Source organism: Phycodurus eques, chromosome 13 (assembly GCF_024500275.1).
Source record: "Phycodurus eques isolate BA_2022a chromosome 13, UOR_Pequ_1.1, whole genome shotgun sequence".
NCBI lineage: Eukaryota > Metazoa > Chordata > Actinopteri > Syngnathiformes > Syngnathidae > Phycodurus > Phycodurus eques.
This window is the reverse complement of record NC_084537.1, coordinates 1,569,404-1,595,709: the sequence shown is the minus strand read 5'-3', so window position 1 is coordinate 1,595,709 and position 26,306 is coordinate 1,569,404. Positions and strand designations below refer to the sequence as shown.

At 39.4% G+C, this 26,306-nt stretch overlaps 1 protein-coding gene across 3 annotated transcripts; it reads left to right on the top strand.

Annotated features, from left to right (window-relative positions):
* Nucleotides 1-475: 475 nt before the first annotated feature.
* klhl20 (kelch-like family member 20) lies at nt 476-26,306 on the top strand. 3 transcript variants are annotated; one of them, XM_061693857.1, is made up of 14 exons: nt 476-590; nt 2,003-2,063; nt 5,637-5,894; nt 6,042-6,150; nt 7,333-7,539; nt 9,600-9,758; nt 9,856-9,950; nt 11,478-11,593; nt 15,447-15,630; nt 16,285-16,428; nt 17,211-17,344; nt 19,936-20,144; nt 21,999-22,105; nt 23,418-26,306. In XM_061693857.1, the coding sequence occupies exons 2-14, from the start codon at nt 2,041-2,043 to the stop codon at nt 23,500-23,502; spliced, it is 1,830 nt and encodes a 609-aa protein (XP_061549841.1). In that variant the 5' UTR covers nt 476-590; nt 2,003-2,040; the 3' UTR covers nt 23,503-26,306. The 3 variants fall into 3 exon arrangements, with proteins under 3 accessions (XP_061549841.1, XP_061549842.1, XP_061549843.1); XM_061693858.1 differs by lacking the exon at nt 476-590 and adding an exon at nt 4,301-4,391 and having other exon boundaries at nt 2,008-2,063; XM_061693859.1 differs by lacking the exons at nt 476-590; nt 2,003-2,063 and having other exon boundaries at nt 5,651-5,781.

Here is a 26,306-nt window from a genome sequence, read left to right as displayed (position 1 = left end):
CGTACAGATCACTGGGTCTGCGTGCTGTATGTACCTTTGATAAAACAATTTATGATCTAATTTTATGTTCACTACATGAATTTCCACATCCATCTGGAAATCTTGACAACCTCAAGTGTTTCATCACGCCATACAAATGAAAGTGGCAACTTGTAGTTGTCCCCATGCCTTGTGAATGTATACTGTACATAAAAACACGCACAAAACAACAACAACATAAAAGGGTTCCACCAAACCAACTTCTTTTGAACTGAAGCCGCTGACTGATACTTTGCAATATTCAGTCTCTCTGAATATATTTCTACAGGAGGTACTCATTTTCACAGAACTGTATTCTTCACAGTGCAAAGGTGGCACAGCCTTGAAAATGATTTTGCTCCTGAACCTCGGCATCTTTTAGTCTTCACAAGCGCGTCAATATTTACGCGCCTTTATTTTGAAAGCGCCTTGACCGGAAGTAATACATGTCAAGTGACATGCGCAATTGGCAGCAATGAGGAAGTGCTGCGTATTCAACCATTAAACTTGTAAACATTAGCGACCCGAGATGCCCGTGTTTTTGGCGTCTGATTAGGACATGTAAATATAAGGTAATGGTCCTCTTCAAAGAAGCCAACACTTTGTTTTAGATCGTCAGAATGTTCAATAGGAGCGCAGCTGAAAGTCGTTTCGTGTCGGCTGATGTAGTTCATGTTAGCATGGCATTTTGATGATCGCAGTTTTCGGTCAAATGAATGCTATGAATTCTCACTTGTGACTTTGGCCATCTCGTTATTGCGCGAAATGATCCTTGCGTTTAATTAGCTTTGGCTGCGTCGCTAATACTTAATTGTGATGGGAAATCGCCCGTGGGCCCTGTCACTCAGCTACCGATAGCATGCGCGTTAGTTTACCATTTGTTCACAAAACAATTCGACTCTTTCATTGTATTTGAAATCAAACACTAAGTTAACGATGTTTGGCATTGTTTGGGGAATTTGACTGCTCCCAAATATCGATTTGAAACCAGGCGCGACCTTTGCTAGCTGGGCTCCTTCGTGGGATGTGTCTATTTGCTGAAACTACAAACGGTTAACAGGAAACGACAGCACTTGCCACTTCTGACTCTTTTGATTTGGAGACAGTTTCAGTTGTTTACAAAACGTGCTTCATGCAAGCTACTGCATTCTACGACCGATGACTCAAGCTATACGTTTACTAACCAATGAACAGTAATTTATATAGTAGCCATTGATTTACTAAAGCACACAATCTAGCTCAACAGATATTTAACTACCTTACCACTTTAAACGAAGATGTTTATTGTTGACATAGGTAAAGGTCATACTTAAGTTGTGTTGCTGTATAGTGCAAACTTTTTTCCTTGAAGTTGTTATTGAATACGATCAATGTAAGTAAATATGTGAATATTACTGCTGTAACACAATAAACCCTGAGAAATAAAGTATATATTACGTTACAATTGTCCCCATCCCTCTGATGCTGTCTTAGTTGAAAATGATTTACTCAATAAAAGATGTTCCTGGCAGCATGGTAGAGCCTTAATGAATAATCTATTTTGCTGTACGATGGAATAATACACCCCCGAGTTTGTAATATTTGGAATTTGAACCAGATTTTGGAGGGAAAAAAAATATGCCCCTTAAATTGCACAGAACTGACTTGCATGTTGTCATGTAAGATGTCAGCATGTCAGATTGTGCAAGTATCAAAATATTATTTATTACTGTTTTGCTGAGTTTTTAATACCATGATGGAGGTTGTGTTTCTGTTGGGTCCTCTACTTTGTGTCAAGTGTGGTTATGAGGCTATTTAATAACAAACAGAAAAGGAGAGGTCTTCCTGTTTTTTTATTTTATTTAAAAAAATACATTTTTTACATGACATTTGTGATGGTTTAGCTTCTGGTATGTCGCCTTGTTTTGCTACAGATTCAACTTGTTAGGTTTAGAGGCAAGGGGAGCACACAGTCCTATAGTTTATGTTTTCTTTGTCTTTGCAGGATTTCAACGTGTGGTACAAAACACTGTTCTACTTTGCATGGACCCAAAGCTGATGCGCAGGTACGTCTTTTAATAATAGGTGTTTAGGATGTAGGGCTGTTTTGTTACTTAAAGCTTAATCTTTTGTGATGGTTATGACACAATTGGGACTGGTTGTTGGAGAGATGTGAGTCTGTTGAGGTGCCCTAAAGCAACTTGCAAGGTATGGAACTGCCAAACTACTTAGGGTCTACACAATATTGAAGCGCCTTGTTAACTCTTTCGTGCCTCAATATGGTGGATTGGTTCTTCGTGGTGTAACAAATTTACATGTGCCTCTAACAATGGATGTCTTCATGAAATAGGGCATGAATTCTTGCAAATACTGATTAACTGCCTTCTTAGGGTAACATAATTGTTCCTCAACAAATGAGCAGCTTGTTCTTAGATGCAGAAATATAAGATGTCATCCCTGTGACTTATGCACCATTCTCGGCCACATTTTCCCCCTTCCTCTTAACACTCTGTTAATGTACTTTGATGCAGCACTCTGAGCATCCATCTTCTTTTGCAATTTCTTTTTGAGACCTTTTTTTCTTTATGGAGAATGTTTTCTGCACAACCGTCAAGTCGGCAGTCTTCCCCATGATTCTGAAGCCTGCAAAGCAAATGTATTTATATATAGCACATTTCATACAAAAGGTTAACTCAATGTGCTTTACATGATTAAAAGCATTTAAAAACAAAAGTAAAAAAACTGCTTATAAACATTTAAAACAAAGAGAAAAAATACAATTACAACAGCGTACAGTGCAAGAAATATCATTTAAAAGTGGAAATGCTCTAAGAAGCATGGGCAAATGAAGAGTTTTTAACCTAGACGTAAAAACATGCTCATTTGGGGCTGATGTCACTTCTGTTGGAAACTTATTCCATTTGTGTGCAGCATAATAGCTAAATGCTGCTTCACCATGTTTGCTTTGGACTCTGTGTTCCACTATTTGACCCAGGTCTGTGGAGCTCAGAGCCCTACTGGGTTTATATTCCATAAGTATTTCATTCACGTATTCAGGACCTAAATTGTTTAGTGATTTATAGACCAGTAGCAGAACTTTAAAATCTATTCTAAAACTGACTGGAAGCCAGTGTAAAGACTTTAGAATTGGAGTCATATGCGCTGACCTCTTTGTTCTGGTCAGAAGCCGAGCTGCAGCATTATGAATGAGCTGCAGCTGTTTAATGCTCTTTTTAGGGAGTCCAGTCAGAAGACCATTACAATAGTCAAATATACTTGCGATAAAAACATGGATATGCTTCTCCTGGTCTGCTTGACACATGCAAGCCTTCACTCTGGATATGTTCTTCAGATGGTAGAAGGCAGTTTTAGTAATTGATTTGATATAACTGTGATATATATATATATATATGATATAACTGTTGAATGTCAGGTCGGAATCTATTAGAACACCAAGGTTTCTGACTTGGTCTTTGTTTTTTTAAAGACAGTGACTGCAGGTATTTACGAACAGAAATCCTCTTTTCTTTATTGCCAAAAACAATTATCTCAGTTTTATTGTGGTTTATTTGAAGAACATTTTGGCTCATCCAGTTATGTATCTGTTTTAGACAGTGACAAAACACCTCAACTGACCTGTAGTCATCTGGAGACACTTCCAGATATAACTGTGTGTCATCTGCATTGCTATGATGGTCAAAATTAAAGTTCTGAAGAATTTGACCCAAGGGTAGCATATACAAGCTGAACAGGAGGGGTCCAAGAACTGACCCTTGAGGGACCCCATAGGTCATTGCCATTCGATGATATTGAATACTTATAATGGTTACAAATGCTGAACCGTTTTCTCCAGTTTTTTGGTCAACTGTATCAAATTCTGACATGGTAATAAGAGTTTTTCTTGGGTGGCTTCAGATGTATCATTTTATCATTTTGGTGATTTGGTGCTAATATTTAACCTGATGGATTGTATTTTTTCACTAAAATAACTAGCAAATTCGTTGCATTTATCTGCTGTTAGGAGTTCTGGAGTTATCTGATTCGGGGGTGCGGAGGGGGAGGAGTTTGTGAGCTTGTCAAACAAAGCAAGTATTGTTCTTACTGATTATTTCAGAAAAGTGTCCTGGTTCAAATTACAAAGACTTTGTAGAGTCAATTTGGAGTTTAGTTTTTCTCCACTTACGTTCTGCGTTCCTACACTTTGATTTAGAGGTCTTTACCATCATTCTTCTTTTCTCTTTTTACCAAGATTGTCTTAGTTTTAATAGGAGCGACAGCATTCATGACATTTGATATTTTACAGGTGAAATTATCCAAACGTTCATCAACTGTGTCAGCAGTCACAGTTTGTGGCACAGCAGTGGTCTCCATAAACGTAGTGGCGGTACTCTGATGTATGTACCTCTTCTTAATAGACATAGAAGTTGTCTGAACTTTTGAAAGAATCTGTAATTCAAAGAATACACAAAAATGGTCAGAAATAGCCATATCCTTAATATCAATTGATAGAATTTCAACATCCTTAGAGATGACTAGGCCGAAGATGTAACCTTGAGTGTGGGTTGGACTCTTAATGTTGCGAGATGTCAAATATGTCTAGTATGACAGCTAGATGTTTTCTCCCATGTTATTGTCAACATGAATGTTAAAGTTTCCCATTGTGACAAAATAGTTGGCATGAGTACAAATAACTGACAGCAGTTCTGAAAAGTCCTCCATACATTTTCTGTTGTATCTTGGAGGCCTATAAATTATTAAAAGAATAACCTTTGGGTCACCTTTAACTGAAAAACAGAGCTATTCAAAAGAGCTAAAATCACCCAGTATAATTTCTTTACACTGAAATAATGACTTAAAAATAACAGCAATACCAGCGCCTTTTTTCCCTACTTGCTCATAAAATAAATATTTGCTGGGGTTGCCTCATTTCAAATGGTATTACAGCTACTTTGTTAACCACGTTTCATTTAGTAACAAAAAGTCCAGTTCATAGGTTGTAAGGATGTCATTGATTTATTACCCAGTGAGCTGATATTGATAAGCGCTAGTCTCGCAGCGATAGATTCACATTTTATCGTCACTAAGTTTGTAGTTGTACTTTTTTTTGTGCCATATTTAATTGCCCAATTTTCTGTCACGTGTAGGTACAGGGTTCAAAAATGCCTGATCTCCATAGGGTCTGACTTATTCTGGAAAAGACGAAACCAGACCGAGACAATTTAAAGGCTGAGGGAAAACCTCTGCAGACGTTTTGCGTTAATTAGCTGACAAAATTGGGACACAGGGAGCCTACAATGTTGAACTTTGTTATGATATGCTAATTATTATTTTTTTGTCTTTCTGCCATAATTGTCAAAATTGAAACAAATACAGGCTGGAAATATTTCACTTTGTGTGGGGTGAACTAATATAGCACACAAGTTTCACTTTTTCAAACCAATTATTGGAATAAATGGACTTTCCCTCGATTCAAATTGTTTTGGCACCTGCCTGTATATTTGTGTAAGTTAACGCTGCTATAACAAGCTACAAAACTGCGTAGCAACATTCAAGCAAATGTGACACAAACGAGGCAACAATGAACTGTGATTATCAAGCATATGTGCACTCACTTGGCTGACCGTGCGCTTCATCTCTAGGGCCACCAGCGCACGTCAAGACGCCACTGGAATGGACATCACCAGCCGCTGTACTCTGGGGGACCCTAACAAGCTTCCTGAAGGGGTCCCCCAGCCTGCCCGCATGCCGTATGTCTCAGACAAACACCCGCGGCAGACCCTGGAGGTGATAAACCTGTTGAGGAAGCATCGTGAGCTTTGTGATGTGGTACTTGTGGTGGGTGCCAAGAAAATTTATGCCCACCGCGTCATACTTTCTGCTTGCAGTCCCTACTTCAGGTAAAAGGGCAAGTCGGTTGGACGGACACTTGAGTGTAAATAGGAAGCTTTGCTGAGGTCAAATGTGCATCAATAAATTGACTACTTCATCAGTGTATTACAAGATAATTTGATGCCAAGGAGAATGTTCTTTCCTGTTCTTTTCAGGGCAATGTTTACTGGGGAGCTTGCTGAAAGTAGGCAGACTGAAGTGGTTATTCGAGACATTGATGAGAGAGCAATGGAACTGTTGATCGACTTCGCCTACACTTCACAGGTAAAGTTTGTATGAACTAATGGATAGCAAAATTCTGACCTCGATACTAAACCTGCATAAAATACCTCAATACCGGTGGTGAAACGATACCACAGCAAAAATCTAAAACATCGGTAAAAGCAGTGGAATGTAAACTGACAAAACAACTTCAAATACTTTGATATTTGTTTTTATTCATTCAAAACATGACAATAAACTTGAAAAAATGAAGTAATAATGAATTAGCCCATTCCTAACGAGTCATTTTTTTTAAGTAATTGGATCAATGCCTACATTATCATACAGTGGGTACGGAAGGTATTCAGACCCCCTTACATTTTTCACTCTTTGTTATATCGCAGCTATTGGCTAAAATCATTTAAGTAAATTTTGTTCCTTCGGTAATGTACACACAGCCCCCATATTGACAGAAAAAAACGACATCCAGGCCATGGCGGCGGAGTGCATTACTCACTGTTTTCCTTGTGACAACAGCACCTGCTAATTCCAGGCCTTTTTGAAGCTCTTCCACAGGTGGTCCTTGGCTCTTTGACAACTCTTCTAATTATTCTTTGCACTCACGCCGCTGTCAAAAATCTTGTTAGGAGCACCTGATCGAGGCAAATTCATGGTGGTATGATTGGCTTTCCACTTACGTATTATGGCGCCAACCGTGCTCACTGGAACGTTCAGAAGCTTAGATATGCACCCATAAGCACTGTCATCGTTAGGTTTTGCAACAGTTAGTTTGCGATGGTCTTGAGACAGCTCTCTGCTCTTACCCATCATGAGATGTCTCGACTCACCCTTTGTCAACGAGACCCTTTTTGTAGGCCATCAATTAGGACTGAACCAGCTGATATTCATTTGCAGTGACAAGGGGGCTGGATTGCTGTATGATTATTGATAGATTTTAGATGTTGTCTTGGCTTGCCATGCCTTTCTGAACCTCCCTTTCTTCATGTGCCCAATACCTTTTCCCTGTCCCTGTGTCATTTCACATTATTACACAGAACTTTAATTTCTGATCTTATTTGTTCTATTTTCTTTGGATTACTTGGGCTGTTCCCAACATCTGGTGAAATATATTTAGTGAGAAAAATGGTGATGTGTTAAGTACCTTTCAGCCACTGTTTATGTATATCAAAAGTTGACCCAGAAAAAATCCATCAGTAAAATTAAATATGCCCCCTTCACTTGTAGGTGACGGTGGAGGAGGGGAACGTTCAGACTCTGCTTCCCGCAGCCTGTCTGCTCCAGCTTGCTGAGATCCAGGAGGCCTGCTGCGAGTTCCTCAAGAGGCAGCTGGATCCTTCCAATTGTCTGGGTATCAGGGCATTTGCAGACACTCACTCCTGCCGCGAACTGCTCCGCATTGCAGACAAGTTCACTCAACACAATTTTCAAGAGGTGAGAATGTACTCATGTCGACACATTTTTATTTTCAATTCAATATATTTCCTTGCACCCAGTAAGAACAATTGTCCACAGAGAGGCAATTCAATTCAATGATTCATCAGTTGTCACATGCAAATTCATACCAGTACCTGAATTTTTGCACATTTATAGTTTGGATTCAGGAGAACTTGCAGCTCTGTATTTGACAATATACCTATTTTAGCAGCTTGAATCACACATAAGCACATTAATCAACAACCTGATGTGATGATATTTCAAAGAGATTGAGTCATTAAAATATTTGAACAGGATCGCTTGCCCAATTTGAAACCCGGACTTCTCTGTACACATCAGAGATGAGGGACTCGAGTCACATGACCTGACTCAAATGAAAAATGAATGACAAGACTTGAGTCAGAATAATGTTGTCCACTTTAGGGCTTTCTAGGCTAAAATCTGGGAAATATGCGACTTGAACTACGTGACTTCAGGTATATCCGGTATTGCATCGCAAAATGCAACGTTTAGCCCCCGATTGCTCAGTTTGGCCGAATGCCCAGCTCTAGGAAGGGTTCTGGTCACAGTGATGGTTGACTTTCTAGAACCTTCTCCCATCTCCTGACTGCATCTCTGGAGCTCAGCCAAAGTGATCTTTGGGTGCTGTGCCTTGCCACAATTCTGTCTCTGAGCTCTTCAGGCAGTTCCCTTGACCTCATGATTCTCACTTGCTCTGACATGCACTGTGAGCTGTAAGGTCTTCTATAGACAGGGGTGTGGCTTTCCTAGTCAAGTCCAATCAGTATAATCAAATGCAGTTGGACTCCAATGAAGGTGTAGAACCATCTCAAGGATGATCAGAAGAAATGGACAGCACCCGAGTTAAATATGAGTGTCACAGCAAAGGGGCTGAATACTTATGGCTGTGAGATATTTGTTTTTCTTTTTTAATAAAGAGAAGGAATGGCAGAGGATCCCCAAATCCAGGTGTGAAAAACTTGTTCCATCATTGCCAAAAAGACTCATGGCTGTATTAACTCAAAAGGAGCGCTTCTACTAAATAGTGAGCAAAGGGTTGAGTTGCTGAGTTGACGTAACGGCGGCATGTTTACATATAACCGTTAGTGCTAGCACTAGCTTGCTGGGCTACATCATGTTTTGTTGCCTGCTTGCGAGCCGTATCGTATTAAAAGTACGTGAATATACCTCAAGCAATCCTTGAACGAACGTCTTCTACCGAGCACCAGTGACCACCGCCGCAGGCTTTTCCCCATTTTGTTCTTTTTTGACCAACACAATACACGTGCGATCGTTTTTTGTTGTCGTGGCCATGGTAGTGAGTGTATCTGGTCGCGTTTGATTTGACAAGATAAAGCCCAGTGTTCATAAAAGACAGGTTGGGGTGGCATTGGCATACAAGATTTTATTGCAGTAGTTTGACCAAATTTGTCTTGTCGTCTGAGTCACGCAGTACGTGTTGTCTGTCCCAGAGGTTTTCTGTCCCACACCGCCAACGTTTATTTGAAAAAAAAAAAAAAAAAAGAACTTTATTGGCGGTCAGATATTTACAGTACTTTGTCAAAAGACGCGCGACAAGGCCAAAAATAAACCATCTTTTGAATTAAAATATACTGTATACGATGTCGCCGCGGAGTAAATGTCTTTTGCGGAGCCGATCAATGACGTCAATTGATCGGATCTGTGAATTGTAACATTAAAGCCGAACTATAGGCCGATACCGATCAAACGAATCAGATCGGTGTAAAGTCTCATAAAGATGAACTGAAATAATATTTCGCGTTCAGAAAACAAGGTTTAAGATTCATTCGCTTCCAATATTTACTGTAACAGCTTCAAAATCATTTAGTCGCTGCAGTTGCTTATAATAGTTAAAATAGTTGCCAATTTGACTAATGTTAGGTTGGCAGTAAAAATAGGTTTTGTATATGCTAATAGTTCTTTCAACTGTTTACTGGAAATGTTGGAAACCGGCCACACTAAACTGTGAATATGACTGAGAGCTTGAAATGATTTTTGTAGTTTTCCTTTGCACTCTTTTTGTATTGTCTTGTCAGGTAATGGAAAGTGAGGAGTTCATGCTGCTCCCTGCCAACCAGTTGATTGATATAATTTCCAGTGATGAACTTAATGTGCGAAGTGAGGAGCAAGTTTTTAATGCTGTGATGGCCTGGGTGAAATATAGCATTCAGGAACGCAGACCACAATTACCGCAGGTTTGTTTCTGGTTGGAATAGAATGTCATTTAACTAATGTTAGTTATGACAGTGTAATTGGAAAAATGTACAGACATTTATTTTCTTTTTGGTTTAGGTTCTGCAACATGTTAGACTACCACTCCTCAGCCCCAAGTTCCTGGTGGGCACTGTGGGTTCAGACCCGCTCATCAAGAGTGATGAGGAGTGCAGGTAATCCAAATGACAAGTCAAATATGTTGCTCATGTATCGAGAAGCTCGATAAAGAAAAAGGGGATCAACGATTTTCGCTACTCCACGAGACTTCCGCCAACATGGAGGAGACGATGCAAGTGACTAGCAAACCATAAATAGTCCCAAAATAGGATGCGTCTATCATTTGGAAAGAACCATAGTCTGCAGAACATATAAAAGGTGAAGACGGGTATACAGTCCTCTCCAAAAGTATTGAAACGACCAGGTCAATTTCTTTGTTTTTGTTGTATACTGAAGACATTTGGGTTTCAGATCAAAAGATGAATGAGACGACAGTTCAGAATTACAGTTTTTCTCTCATGGTATTTACATCTCGATGTGTTAAACAACTCAGGACAGAGCACCTTTTGTTTGAAGCCACATACTTTTCAAGTGATCAAAGGTATTGGAACAGACATTACTAAATTAACTTCAAGAATATAACATTTAATATTTGCAGTTGTGCAGTTGAAGCACTTGTGTTTTTGTGTTCGCTCCGTGAACGGGGCTAGAAGAAAACAATGTAGTAGGTTGCCTTACATCTGTGTGTTTATGGTGGATTTGTGGAATGGCTCCAGCTGCCAGCGTTCATGGAGTACGAAACAGCCCATGACGTCAGTGACGGCGACGGTGAGCCCACCCCTTCAGGAAAAAAATCATCGCATCTATCCGATTTACGTAAATGGCCTATTTTGAGTTCAAAACGGCGAATTTTGCCAAAAGGTGACTGATTTGCATGTATGTTATCTGCAGATCAATGGGGATGGGGATGTTTAAGTGCATTGCTGCCACCTAATGGTTAAGTGAGGACCACCCACAACAGAGCCAAACCCTAAGAAATACATTCAAATAACAGATATAAATGTTAATAACTGTAGAGTAATGATTATGATGTGCAAGTGAACAGTATGTCGAATTATTTTTATCCTATTACTTAATATACTCCTATGACTGTCCTGCGGTAATGTTCTAAAAATATAATTGTTCTGCAAGTGAATTCCTATAGGTTGGGAGCTCTGCAGTCCGAGCCATAAATGCAATTTTACTAATATTTGTCAAGTTAATAATTGGCATAATAATTTCTTCCGGTGCTTGGGTTTTCTTGTTTTTTTTGGGTTTCGGTCACAAATTTTCATTTCGGTGCATCACTAATTTTGAGATATTTATATTTTAAAATTCATGCAGTATTTTTTTCTTTGTAACGTTTATAATTGTTAAATAAACCTGCTTTATAATGTAAATCAATATGGTTTAATTAAGTTGTATGCATTTATAAACTTTAACACAATTAAATAGCAAGTCATATCAAATATCATCATTCGGGAGAAAAACAAATTGTGATTTCAAATTTAGGTCATGTCGCCCAGCACTACTCATGTAACGTTTGCACTGTCTTAGGCCTTTCTCATTCCTCAAATATTCTTTCCCAACATGCCATTGTATCAGTTATATTTCTTATTTGGTTAATATTGTGTGCGCTACGAACTCTGTTCTGTGACTGTTAGAGACCTGGTTGACGAGGCCAAGAACTACCTGCTCCTGCCACAAGAAAGGCCCCTGATGCAGGGCCCAAGAACCCGGCCTAGGAAACCCATACGTTGTGGAGAAGTCCTTTTTGCAGGTCAGTCTTTTAAAGTATAACAATGGAAATACAACATTTAAAAAAATCAACATCAGATGTTTTTACAAGTTGAATAATACCTGACAAACTCAAAACAGAAATACAGCCAAAGCAATGGCCATAGTGTATATATAGTTGTTTTTTAAATTTATTTATTTATTTATTTTTTAATCCTTGTGTCGGGACAGTCCATGCTTAATGTAAAAAAATCTTAACATTGCTTAGTGTCCCAAAACTACGACCAATCGTCACCAAAATGTATGTGGACCTCTCTAATTATGTCCCCTTCCCCATCTAAAAATATCAGAGTGAAATCCCTAATATTTTGTATTTTATGGACGCTAAGAGTTTTCCTCACGATACAGAAAAGGTTTGTCGCTCCTTGTCACAAAACTGCGACCAATCATCACCAAAATTAATTTGGACATCTGTCTTTATGCCCTTTCAACCTCTGAAATAATCAGAACAAAATCCCAAATGTTTTGGATTATGGACAAGTACCGGTAACTTTTCCTCTCCGTATGCGCTCACTATAGAGAAAAAGTTTCATATCACAAAACTGCTACCAATTGTCGTGAAATTTACCGTTATTTAAATTTGTAACATTAGACATTACATCTCCTATTAGAATGAAAGTTCACCTTTTTCAGACTGAGTCTGCTTAATAAATGTTGATTGTATTGCTATGCAATAAATTGAAGGGAAAATCAGAAACTTATTTATATTATTCAGGAGGCTTTACACGGTCAGGATTTTTGAGGCCGATCAACGAGTTTAAAAAAAACGATAACTGATCACCGATCCGATCACAAGAGCAAAGTGTCTATTTAAATGACTTGTCATTTACTGTATATACTTGTGTACTTAATTGTTAAAATTAAGTACACAAGTATAGTGCTAGCACTAGCTTGCTACATAACGTTTTGTTACCTGCTTGCAAGCCGTATCGTATTAAAAGTATGTGAACATACCTCAAGCAATCCTTGAATGAAAGTCCTCTCCCGAGCACCGGTGACCACCAGCACACGTTTTTCCCCATTTTGTTCATACAAAATCGTGAATAATGCGAAACATTCTTGTTGTCGTCGCCATGGTAACGAGTATGATGAGGTAACTGTATCCGGTCGCGTTTGAGTTAAGATAAAGCCCAGTGATCCTAAAAGATGGGATGCGGTGGTATCGGAATTTTTTTAACGGATTTTATTGCAGTAGTCTGACGTAGTGCAATCGTGAAAGACCAAATTTTTCTTATAGTCTAATTCAGGCATTACGTGTTGTCTGTCTCAGACGTGTTGTCTGTCCCACACCGCCGAGTTTTTTTATTTTATTTTTTAAATAACTTTATTGGTGGTCAGATAGTTACAGTACTACGTCAGAAGACACTCGACATGGCTAAAAATAAAGTAGCTTTTGGATTGAAATATACTGCACACGGCGACGGATCGGCGAATTTTGACATTAAGGCCGATCAACATAAAGTGATAATTATCGGCCGATACCGATCAGATCGGTGTAAAGTCTATTATTCAGCCATGATTTCACTTGTTGGTCCAGTTTTTTTTTTCCCAAAAAAGAATTATGAATTATGATTAGAATGTTAGAATTATTAGTTAATGTAGAAGTTAATGTTAGAATTATTAGGGATTTGCCGATTCTCACACACACACACACACACACACACACACACACGCAACCTTAATGATAATTTCTCGCGAGCCGCCTCCTCCTCATCTGCCATCCATCAGACAGACGGACATCTTAAACGTCAATAAAAGTGCTAAAAAAAAACCCAAAAACAAACAACGCACACACATACTGTGGTGTCTCATCCAACCACTGGGGGCACAATGGAAAGGAGTGACTCGATGTGGGGTGTAGAAAAGGAAACGAAGAAAAGAGACAAAGTAACCTTGACAGTGCTAACTGCTGTGTGCTAACTTAAAAATCAACCAAAGTAAAGGAATGACAAGTGTTTTTCTTGGAAATACAACAAATTCACAAATCCATATAAAGCCTGCCATGCTTAACTCCAGTCTGCTATTTCTTGCTATCGATACAATCAATTGATTACCATTTAAAACGATTTGAAGCGATATATTTACGGCCGGAAGGCTAACTTGGGGAGCACAGATCGCTCCAGATGGATCGTAGGAATATAAATCGATACATTGATTTAATAAGTAAATCGTGAAACCACTATCTTATACCTATGCAGAGCTGCCAAATGTTACAGAATGTCTGTGTTTTGTTTCGGAAATCACTGAAAGTTGACTCGTTACGGGCGTAATACTGATTGTTCCGGATATTGGAAAAAATAATCCATCATATGATATTACTGTCATGTCCACTTTCAACAGCTGCTTGTTGCACCCTATTTTATTACGCCCCTTGGCTGCCAAGCCGCAGAGGTTAAAGTTCTCTTTGCGCCCGGTGTCAACGCATTGTAAGTCACTGATCATCGCCTCCATGGTAGCAATTAAGCTACACTTCTTATCATGCTTCTTAGAAGTATCACGAAGGGAGGACGAGGAGTGGCTAGGTGAAGACGATGTCAAAGCCACGCTAATTGCTAAGCTATCGTGTCACACAGTCACAAATCATCGAAATAAGTGTTTAGGTGATACAGTACACGTGTCACATAGGTCTGGCTGGAACGCCGTTTTCGCAGAGAGTAACAAACTTTGAACAACAAAATAACAGGGCACTTAATACATGTTTAGAGATATAAAATGAAATCAATAATCGTAATTTCTCGTGTATCGTGCACATTTATTTCTCCCAACAATTTTGAAAAGTCAATAGTGCGCATTATACATGGGGATTGGGGCAAATGGAAAAAAAAAACTTTCACATTTTATAAATGTATGCTGCCATATATTGGTTATGACAAAGCTGTACACTTTCATTCCAAAATGCCACGGCCACCTAGACGTTATGAGAAAGGTGTACACTTTCATTCCAATATGACAGGGGTACGTATGACTGCATACATGTGCAGTTAGATAAGTTACAGTGATATAAATTTAGATACCCAAATCAGAATTTGTGAAATTCTTTTTTTTTTTTTTTTTTTTTTTTTATAAATATGACTGATGACTGAACAACAACCATAATTAATTTCGTTCTGGTTATGTTTTGTTTAATGATAATGCTTTTCTGAAATGCTTGACCGTTTAATTTGCATCCTTATAAAATAAAATTAAATGTGTTTCGCCTGGTCCTTCATGTTTTCTTAAAAGAATTGTACCCGTCTTACAAATTCTGCCTGATTAATCAAACATATGAGCACAACTGTGTGTTGTCTAGTTTACTAAATAAAAGTAGGTCTGTGAATTTCAAGATAAGAGCAAGTACATTAAAAAACGTATTACGTGTCTAAATAAAGTGCTTAACTTCCGAATAATAACAAAATACAGATAATACTTAGTTTTGATCGTATGGGTAGAAGCAAAATCATGCATTGTAAAAATGCATTCTACATACAGTGGGTACGGAAAGTATTCAGACTGCCTTAAAATTTTCACTCTTTGTTATATTGCAGCTATTTGCTCAAATAAATTTTTCCCCACATTAATGTACACACAGCTGAATTGTTGAAATTTCCGCAGATATATTGAAAAATTATTTGATTTAATTTTTGTACTGTACAGTAATATGGGTGCATAGGGCCTCAAAAAAAAGTGCTTCAATGTAACGGAAATAGGCTATATCGGACAACCCCGGGCCCCTATTAGACTGTTCTATCGAGGTTCCACTGTATTTGTTTTATAAATCTGCAAATTGCCTTGACATTTTCAGCTCCGTGTTCCTGAAGATAGATCACGATTAGTCTTCATTTTTCCTTTTTTTGTAGTTGGTGGTTGGTGCAGCGGGGATGCCATATCCAGTGTGGAACGTTACGATCCTCAGACCAATGAGTGGCGGATGGTGGCATCAATGAGTAAACGACGTTGTGGAGTGGGTGTCAGTGTCCTGGATGACTTGCTTTATGCTGTCGGAGGGCATGATGGCTCCTCCTACCTCAACTCAGTAGAAAGGTGTGCAAAAATAGTGCTTTCAATTGTGGTTCCCAAAATTTACAAAAGAAGCCACTGTTAAAAACCCCACTCTGCCCTGGTCTCGGCCTCTTTGTGACTTTCCTGATCTAAACCTTTCTTCCCAGACTGAAGCCATGACAGTTTCTTAGAGCTCTTCGTTAAGTTTAGTCACCTCCACCTCTTGCCGTTACAGCCTGCTACTGTGTCTGAAAGTCGTATATGCTATGGACGCGCACGGCTACCCAGAAGCACTTGCAGAGTTTTTATCAGAATTTTGATCGCCCTAGATTTACTTTCTATCGGTTGAAAAAAAATTGCATTGATTTCAATGTTTGATTGTATTGTTTGAAAAGTTATTATTGAGATGAGTAAATCAAAACTATAACTACATTTGAAGTAACCAATTTTAGGGGAAAATGGCTGAATTAATGCAATAAATATGACAGGACTCACAATGTCATTTAAACGCTCTGGTGGCCAGATTAAAGAATCGAGCAAACCGTATGTGGCCCACAGACCAGAGTTTGCTCACCCGTGCTTTATAGGACAAAATAGAAGGTAGTCCAATTTTAGCAGCGTATAATTTTTTTTGTCTGCCCAAGCTTGTCAACCGCTTTCTGAAAGACATTTCTCTCTCCCTTTTGTTTTTTCCAGATACGATCCAAAGACCAACCAGTGGAGTAGTGATGTGGCCCCAACTAGCACCTGTCGGACCAGTGTTGGTGTGGCTGTTCTTGGTGGTTATTTGTATGCTGTGGGAGGACAGGATGGTGTTTCCTGTCTCAACATTGTTGAAAGGTACCAATCGAAACCTTATATTATTGCCTATTGAATTTCATATTAAAATGATTTAGTTGTTTTGAGTAGACTCTGAGCCGATCTGTTTTGCGGCGTCTCAGACAAACAACACGTAAGTTATTTGCAGTCTGTGCACAACTGAAGCACGTCGTGGGGAATTTCATCTAAATGCTTCAGCACAACAAATTGGATCGGGCACCTGAAGAATGTACACGAGGAGGAGCATGCCGCGTTCAAGCAACGCAGCGTGGGGGGAAAAAAAACAAACCCTGGCCAACATCCGTCCATATAACCGGGACAGTGAGAAAGTTAGAGGAAGCATGTCATTAACAGTATTTATTAAAGTAATTTAATTGCAATAAAGTAATTTAATTACAGTAAGTTAGCACCCATTATTTCTGTCATGTGATGTTGATCTGACCTAAACGTATGTCAGTGGCCAATCCTTGAATGCCCCCGAGAGGTCATTGGTGTTTTAACTTTTGTCTAAAATGCTAGAGAATACTTTTGAGCTAGGATGGGCTCCAGCACGCCAGCGACCCTTGTGAGGATAAGCTGTACAGAAAATTTGAAAATGAATGGATGGATGGATACAGTATACAGTTCACAAGTATATACAATAAATGAACAAGTCATGTAAACAGACACTTTGCTCCATCTTGTTATCGGATCAGTGATCGTTTTTTTTTTTTTTTTTTTTTAAACTTGCTGATCAGTGATCGGCCCCAAAAATCCTGATCGTGTAAAGCCTAGTTTTGAGTGTCAACCCCCTTGCTATGCAGGTATGATCCAAAGGAGAACAAATGGACTCGTGTGGCCTCAATGAGCACCAGGCGACTGGGTGTCGCTGTGGCTGTGCTAGGTGGTTTTCTGTATGCTGTAGGTGGGTCTGATGGAACGTCTCCATTAAATACAGGTATATTAAATAAACAGTGTGATGTGAACTTTTCCAACTGAAACCCCGTGATTTTTAGGAAATGCACCCACAGGAATGATGCCGTCCAGACGGTTAGACACTGTGGATAAAAGTAATGTTTCATGAGTCTGACGCCTCGGTATTTAAAAGTTGCTTACTCAACATCTTTTAAATATTATGTAAATGTCCGGGAGACTTTAAATAGAATAAAAACATAAAGGAATAAAATTAATTCAACAATTCCCGTTGGATATTAGAGCCAGGCTTCTCACGATCATAAAAAACGTTATAATCGAATAAAAACGATAATGTGCTGCGACGCAGGTTCCTGCGTTGTACGCACCCTGAACACACCCTGTGTATCTTGCAGCAAGCGTGTGACATACAGTGCGATGAAAAATTCATGGCATTCATTCATTCAATATAGTGCCTTCTTAAATTGTTATATTTTTGCATAGTTTCCCCACTTCAATGTTTAAGGTCATCAAACAAATGTAAATATCAAACAAATACGACACAAGTGAACTTAAAATGCTGTTTTAAAAATGATTTCATTTATTAAGGAAAATAAAAACTTTTGCGTGTGTGTGTGTGCATGTGTGCGCGTGCGCGCACGTGTGCCTTGGTGCGTGCATGTACGTAAACGTGAAAGTGAGAGAGTCACAAACATACACACCATTGCTCCCACCACAGTAATTTTTATGCGAAGAGCGAGAGAACTTTTTTTCTTACTACGTGACCTCAGCCGTGCAGCGCGTTCAACCAGCTCACTGTCTGGACTTCAGACTAAGTTGCGAGTTCTCACTTGGCATTGTAAATATTTTATAAGCTAAATATTGTAAGTCCTCCAGTGAGTCAGTCCTTACCCTCTGTGACCGATATATGGCCGCGCACTTCAGTATGAATACATAACCCACAATGCATTGCGCGTTTAACATGCCAGTAAAACTGTATTCCTAATGTGTAAATAAAAAAGTAACAACAATCAAATACACTTTTTATGAAGGAAAATAACAAAAATAGTGTGGCAACAGTAAAATTGTGCATGTCTTTGCACTTTTACGGTACTGAACTGTCACTGTGCATTGTGTAATGAACAAGCACTTCCCAATCACTTTCTTCCATTTGTTGAAGAAAAGAGCTTCTGCACAGCTGGACTTATCTTTGTTCGAATCACCAGTTACATATTAGTATTTGGTGGGAGACATTAATGAAAATAAAAGTAAAGTAACTGTCGTCTAATTACATTACACTAACGCGTTACTCAAAATGGCTTTTTTTTTTTTTTTTTTTTTTTTTATATATATAAAAAGAGTAGTAATGCATTACCGGCATCACTGCTCACCTGTGAGGATGACTGGACTGTAAAATGTCTCTTCCAGTTCATTGGGCTTTTAAACAAGCGCATGGTTCAAAGTAGTGCCAGAAATCGGGCATATGAATTATTTTTTGACAAGACTCGCCCTATTAATGTGTGTGTGCATGTAGGGGGGGTTTCAGATCAAAAGATGAATATGAGTGTTTTGGGTCATTGTCCTGTTGCATGTTGAAGTTTCTCCCAATTAGTGTGGTTGCATTTTTCTGTAAATTGTCAGGCAAAATGGTTTTGTAGACTTCAGAATTCATTCTGCTGCTACCATCATGAGTTACATCATCAATCAAGACTAGTGAGCCCGTTCCAGAAGCAGCCATGCCATGCAGGCCATGACATGACCTCCACTATGCTTCACAGATGAGCTTGTGTGTTTTGGATCATAAGCAGATCCTTTCTTTCTCCATACATTGGCCTTTCCATCACTTTGGTAGAGGTTAATCTTGGTCTCATCAGTCCATAAAACCTTGTTCCAAAACCTTTGTGGCTCGTCTCTGTAGCCATCTAATGTTTAAGCAATCAAAAGGCAAACCTGAGCAACTAGAAACACCCATCAGTCACATGTTCCAATACATTTGCTCACTTGAAAAGTGGGTGGGTTCAAACAAAAGGTGCTCTGTCCTGAGTTGTTGAACACATCTAGATGTAAATACCATGAAATAAAAGCTGGAATTCTGAACTTTTGTCTCATAGTCGTCTTTTTATCTGAAACCCAAATATATTCACCATAAAACAAAAACAAAAGAATTGACCTTGCCATTCCAGCACTTTTGAAGGGGACTGAAACAGCGAGGAACATGTGAAGTGTAGTGCAGCTAGCGGGCTAGCTACATCGCTGAGCACTGTGGTTTTATGGTTTAACAAAAACGATACAGTTGCATAGACTGTATGTGGAGCCTCAAAATCCTTTACAGGGTTGCAGTTGTCTTTTCAAGTTGCTTAATTTGCGGTTGTGAGTCTGTCTTTTTTTTTTTTTTTTTTTTTTTTGCAATGGTCCAATCCTGTTATGTTAGGCCGTGTGGAGCTGTGGACCTGGTTTTGTAAGTTTATTCGAAGTACATATAGAACTACCAAGGAAAACACAATGCAGAATGAGACTACAGTATTTGTTCTACAAATCTACACTATGCAACGAGTTGAGTTAGGGAATGTTTTGTTTCTGTCTAGCAGATAAGGAAATCGTTTTCACCTGTCTTTCTTCCTTACTCTTTCTCCTCAGTGGAGCGTTACAATCCTCAGGAGAACCGATGGCACACGGTATCGCCAATGGGTACCCGACGAAAGCACCTAGGGTGTGCAGTCTACCAAGACATGATTTATTCTGTCGGAGGCCGGGATGACACAACAGAGCTGAGCAGCGCTGAGCGTTACAATCCCAGGACGAACCAGTGGTCTCCTGTGGTCGCCATGACATCTCGACGGAGTGGGGTATGTATTGCAGTCAACGCTATTACTTCAGTCAATTGCTACATACCGTGGGAGGAAAAACTGTCAGCCCTATGAAATCTTTGCACAAATTGGTCATAAAATGTGGTCTGATCTTCATCTAAATCACAGGGTTATCATAAATAAAAGGAGTCTGCTTAAACTAATACCTCACAAACAATTATGTTTTCATATTTTTATAGCGCATAGCATATAAACATTCACAGGACAGGGAGGAAAAAGTAAGTAAGTGAACTCTTGGATTGAATAACTGGTTGACTATCCTTTCGCAGCAATAACATCAACCAAACGTTTCCTGTAGTTACAGATCAAACGTGGACAACGATCAGGATGAATTTTGAAACACTGTAAAGATTACCGTATTTTTCGGACCATAAATCTCAGTTTTTTTTCAGTTTGGCCGGGGGGTGCGACGTATACTCCGGAGGGACTTCTATGTGAAATTATGAACACATTATTCTATAATTTCACGTTATTTTCACACTGACAACTTCAAGAGGGCGCTCCTTTATCGTTGATTGATGGCATGATGTCATTATGAAACCGTGAGTGTTGGGTGTGTGACATAAAGTCACCTCCCAGTCAATTCAACTGGAGATTCAGCAATGCTCTGTATGGCATTGCTTGGAAGTAGGAAATGATTCGTCAGTGTGAAGTGTAAATATTCAACGTGATATATATGTGACATGTTATTTCTGTAGTTTTATTTTGGTGAAAAAAGTAACCCAAAATGGACATTTGGGCTATTATCGGCGCCAGGGAAAGATATGACCGTGGGCTTCAGCCGATTATCAAAGAGAGAGATTTCAAGAATCTAGCAGAGATCCAGAAAGAGTGGAATGAGGCGGGAGTCACCACTTCAAAAACCACCACATTCAGACACATCTGGGAGATGGGCTACAATCGGTCGGGTTCCTCGGATCAAGCCACTTGTGACCCTGAGCCAACGTCGGAAGCGTCTCAACTGGGCCAAGGTGAAAGACTGGACTGTCGGCCAGTGGGCCAAGGTCCTCTTTTCCGATGAAAGTAAAGTGCGCCTTTCATTCGGGAATCAAGGTCCAAGGGTTTGGAGGAAGACGGGTGAAGACCAGAACTTAAGCTGCTTGAGGTCCAGTGTGAAATATCCACAGTCAGTCATGATTTGAGGTGCAATGTCAGTCATGATTTGAGGTGCAATGTCCAGTGCAGGTGTTGGTAAACTCTGCTTTCTTAAAGCCAAGGTCACCGCAACAGTCTACCAGATTGTTTGCCATGCCATGCCGCTTGACCGGCCAGCCAACTCACCGGATCTAAACCCCAATGAGAATGGAGGGGTATTATCAAGAGGAAAATGAGGGGCACCAGACCCCAAAACAAAGAAGACATCTGGGCTTCTATAACTCCCAGGCAATGCCACAGGCTGATTGCCTCAATGTCGCGGCGCATCCAGGCAGTGATTCAAGCAAAGGGATTCCCAACCAAGTATTGAAGATGAACATATCATTTTGAAAGTACCATATTTTGATTGATTTAATGTGGCCCTAATTTCTCTTTTTTTCTTCAAAAACCGACAAGTAAATTCTGTGATTTCTTCACAGTATTCAAATTTTTTGAATTCCTGATTTCATGGGTTTTATGAGCTGGAAGCCCAAATTATGCAAAAATAAAGAAATAGTTTAAACTGAATGTGTAATCTATGAAAGTTTAACTTTTTGAATGGAATTATGGAATTAAATATACTTTTCCATGATATTCAATTTTTTTGGAAAGAGTCTGCCCTGTTTCCTCGCACTCTAGCAAGTCACACTTAGATCACTTTATGTTGGTATATTGGTTTTGATTATTCTCTCTCTTTAGGTGGGCCTAGCTGTGGTCAATGGTCAGTTGATGGCAGTTGGAGGGTTTGACGGGACGACGTATTTAAAAACTATCGAAGTTTATGACCCTGATGCCAACACATGGAGGTAGGTGCCTCTCTCTTGTCTCCTTATCTGCAATACAGAAGTTACCCTACGAACATTGGCGCTCCAAACATTAAGACTTACAAATAGACTGTCGTGTTAGTTAAAATTTCCTTCGGAATGCTTCCGCCTGAAGTCTGAATTTGGAGTTGCATTCCCTCAGTGTAGTACGTTTTGTCGCAACCTTGCCAGGTTGCGCTGTATTCTATTCCCACAATTCTAATCCAAATTAGTATCCATTGCTTTCATTACAATTCCTTTGCCATGTTTCTCAATTTCTTGTTGTGTGCAATGTAACATTTATTAAAAAGAAGGAATTGTGTGTGAGACCCTCCCTCCTGTTGGTATAAATGTTGCCAGCTGCTCGTTTCGATGAGAAACCAGATGAAGTCGACATCGGTGTTGTTAGTCAGGGGTATCAAACCATTTTTTGTTGCGGGCCACATCATAGTTATGGTGACTGGTCAGAAGGCTGTTATGAATGCGAACCAAGGCTGCGCGATATTTTGTTTGAGCATCGTCATCGATGTACGTGTGCGCGATAGTCACATCGCAGGGTCTGCTGTGATGTTGGTGTTCCGGAATTTACTGTGAATCAGCTGTAATCTTGAAAGAGACCAGCAGAGGGACCCGTTTGGACATGCTTGTTCATTTTGGGAACAGTGAACTGAACTTTTAACAAGTTTGCGTGGAAAATTAACTTCCCCAACACCAATCCTGTATTATATCACATTGCAATATATCTCACAGGTTTAAAAAAAAAAAAAAAATTCATTTTCATTTTTTTCCTCCCAATATCGTGCAGCCATATTGTGAACCCATGTGTCGCCTCATATTATACTGTATGATCGCCTCATATGATTACATATACATAAAAAAACAAAACAACAACTAGAATAAGTAGTTTGGAAATCCGAAGGCAATAAAATGTTTTTTTTTTCAACTATTATTCAGTTAATTTTGAAAGGGGGATTGGTAACAAAAAATGCTTCCAATAGCTGATTAAAAGTGAAGACAATTTTGGTATTTTTATGCTTTGACGGGGCAGGCCGGCTCCGGCCCCCCGGGCGTTGTGTTTGACCCCTACATATGTTGTACGTGAATTGTACCTCAAGTTACACAGCGCTGCTGTTCAGTGCCTTTACGTTTCAACGCAGCCATTATCAAGCCTGTATCAAGCATCATTCACCGGTTTTGTTAAATAGTACCATTAGAATTTCATAAACCTTTATTAGTGTTTCAGTGTACTCATTGGTGAAAAGGACTCATAATTGAAAAATACCACATGTTGTAACTTCGTTTGACCTCTTCACAGGTTGTACGGAGGAATGAATTACCGACGACTAGGTGGCGGAGTGGGCGTCATTAAAATGACTCACTGTGAATCCCACATTTGGTAACGCCTACCCTCTCCCACAGACACGCATACTTTGACGTGGATGCCAGCAACACTCATACCTCCATAAAAGACTGTTTGTTATGTGAGGATGAGAGAAATGTTTGGGCAAACGAGACTGAAAGCAGAACGCATTTGCTATTCTTCATCCCTCCTGCAAGGTCATCCACTTTTAAAACTGTTGTCTTCAGTGTCCTCACCTCGGGGTGGTGTGTGAAACCCAGAGCAAACATCTACCGAGCATCACTGCGCCGCCAGATTGGAGAAGCCGTTATAGGTCCTTCCCCTGTGACCCCTCTAAACGTCTAGCTCAAAAGCACATTTGTAAACGTGTGAGCGATCACAGTCTCGAAACCCGAGCCCAAAATAAAACACCATACGGCAGCCGGCAAACAAGAAATCATTTGAGCTCTTCTTTGAGCTACAAATTGTCTCGACTGATACCGAATACTAACTCCATATACACTCTACCCGCGTTTCTACATAGCTTTAGGCTCGAAGGCATCCCAGTTAAGCTTCATGTTTGTGTTTTAAACAATAGAGAGCGTTCAAACTCATATGGCAAAAGGCAGTCTCATCGTCCCGCCACTTGCCAACAGAGAAAAGGGACATCGTATTCATTAGACGGCATATTGCACGTTTTACTTGAAGTTTGAAATGCTTTGTTTTGGGCTCTTCATCAAACTACTGCAATAAATAAATGTTGAGACTCCGAAATCACTCTCTTCTGACGCTCGCTGATTCTTCAATCTCGTTGTGAAACGCCTCATTCTGCGTTAAGCTGATTGGCTCCGTTTGTACAGACGACACCCGCTGGGTTGCGTCCACTTCTGCTCAATTGAATTCCTCACTTCTAAACTGTTACAAACATGGTTGCAGACTAGAGATTCTGCACTTTATATCAATGACTAGCTTTACTTGAGGAGTAGGAATACCTGACATTTATTCAGTTTAATGGTCTTTAGGGATCATACAGTACTGAAATGTTCTGATTTAAGATTTTTTTTTTTCCACGACGAGCGCACAGCTAAAAAGTAGATTTTCTTTTTAAAGAAACAAAACCCTAAAGGTAGAGCTAATATGTTGGTTATGGATCATATCCAGAAGCACAGTTTACCTAGTGAGTATTGCAGGCTGCACACGGTGAGCATTTCAGTCAAAATTGACCACAAAGTGAGATTGAGGCAATGAAGGCAGTGACCATCTCATGGACGATACTAATGATTTGATTGGAATATATTTGATTAGAATGTGTCAAGGACTTGGATTGATAAACCCTAATTGAATATGAATGCCAATGCAATGTGTTCGTTTTGGTCGCGTTCCTTCAAAGGGTCATGGTGTGCCTAGCTCCATCTGCTGGAGACTGGGGAATAGCGCAGCCGTTCTGCGTTCATGGCTGCAGTTGATCTCGTGTGAAAATCGTTTATCTTGACCGAAGTTTGGATGTTCAGGATGTATTGCAGTGACACTAGAAGTGCGTTTTGGATTTTAAAATGTGTTTTCTTTAATTTTGTTGACCCCCCCCCCCAAAAAAAAAAAACGGTGTATAAATATTCAAAAGTCACCAGTTGTTTTTTGAAGCAGACATTTTGACTGTTTAATCCATCGGTGCTCTCCGACAGCGAGCTATTTTGTTTTTTAGGTGCAGTACTTTGCTTTCTGTCTCACACAGTTCATCACTGTGCGTGTTTGTGTGCGTTCCAGCTTGTTTTGTTTTTGTGTGGGTAGGTTGTTTTTGTGTGTGCGCAGTCGCTGCCATCACAAAGCTCATAACAGTAAATGTTAAAGGCAGCTGAGCTCTGATTTCATCATTTCACAAAGGAACAGATGCACACTAGGAAGGCTGGTCATGTTTTTTAAAAAAAAAACAATTCTACTCTCTCCATGTCGCGTTCCGCAGTGTAGTTATGCAAGGTATCTTACCTACAAATGCATCTCTCACAAAATGACGACTTCAACCATTTTCGTCTTTTATTTTATTTTATTTTATCAAACATGCAGTGTAAAGCCCAGTTTTAGAAAACAAAAGTGAAATTGTCTTGAAGAAAATGTTTCCTCTCAACTGCCTGATTCGGTTCTGCACTCAGAAATGTTACTTTTTACTGCCGTTGTGTAATGTACCACACACCCTTACTTTTGTGACAATGCATTTATGATTTTTTTTTATTTTACGAAACAAATGTGCTATTACAGCTGAAGGAGTATAGATTCACAAAAGGAAAAACAATTGATGTATATCCTCCAATTTTATTTATAGTTTTATTTTTGGGCAGCACATTTACTTTTCCCTCCCTTAAAAAAAAGGCTTCATTTGACTATTTTCATAAACAATTTTACACCTCTGACACGTTGTCTGTACATGGTTCTAAACTATAATAATTTGCTCCGCTAATGATCAGTTGGAACTGGCTTATCTTATTTGGCGTGACCTATGTTAAGGGTGTCCTAAATGTGACCTAAACAGATTCCTAACACAGATTCATTTTAAGCTATGGTCAGAAACTCAAAAATGTTATGAAAAGAATAAAATGCATTTTGGTGAAAAAAGGTGTCTGTATTCTTGAATATTTGATCATGACAAGATTGTATGTGTGTCTCACGGCTGACAAGCACAGATTGTCAGGTGCAAAAATGTTTCGGTTGTGGCTCCAGTTTGGTTTTATTTTTCAACTTTTCGTTTCACATGGCTTCGACATTTTGGTAAGGGGCAGAATTAATTCTCTAAACTTCAAAAACCTCTGGAATGCCAAAGAGAATTTCAGAAATTCCAAAGGGTCAACATGATAAATATTGTTTTCGACAAAA

Excerpts from the sequence above, each read along its gene's own strand:
- klhl20 (XM_061693857.1), top strand. The coding sequence starts at position 2,041 with ATGGACCCAAAGCTGATGCGCAG. Across the intron at positions 2,064-5,636 it reads GACCCAAAGCTGATGCGCAG|GGCCACCAGCGCACGTCAAG; the intron begins GTACGTCTTTTA and ends CTTCATCTCTAG. Across the intron at positions 20,145-21,998 it reads TGACATCTCGACGGAGTGGG|GTGGGCCTAGCTGTGGTCAA; the intron begins GTATGTATTGCA and ends CTCTCTCTTTAG.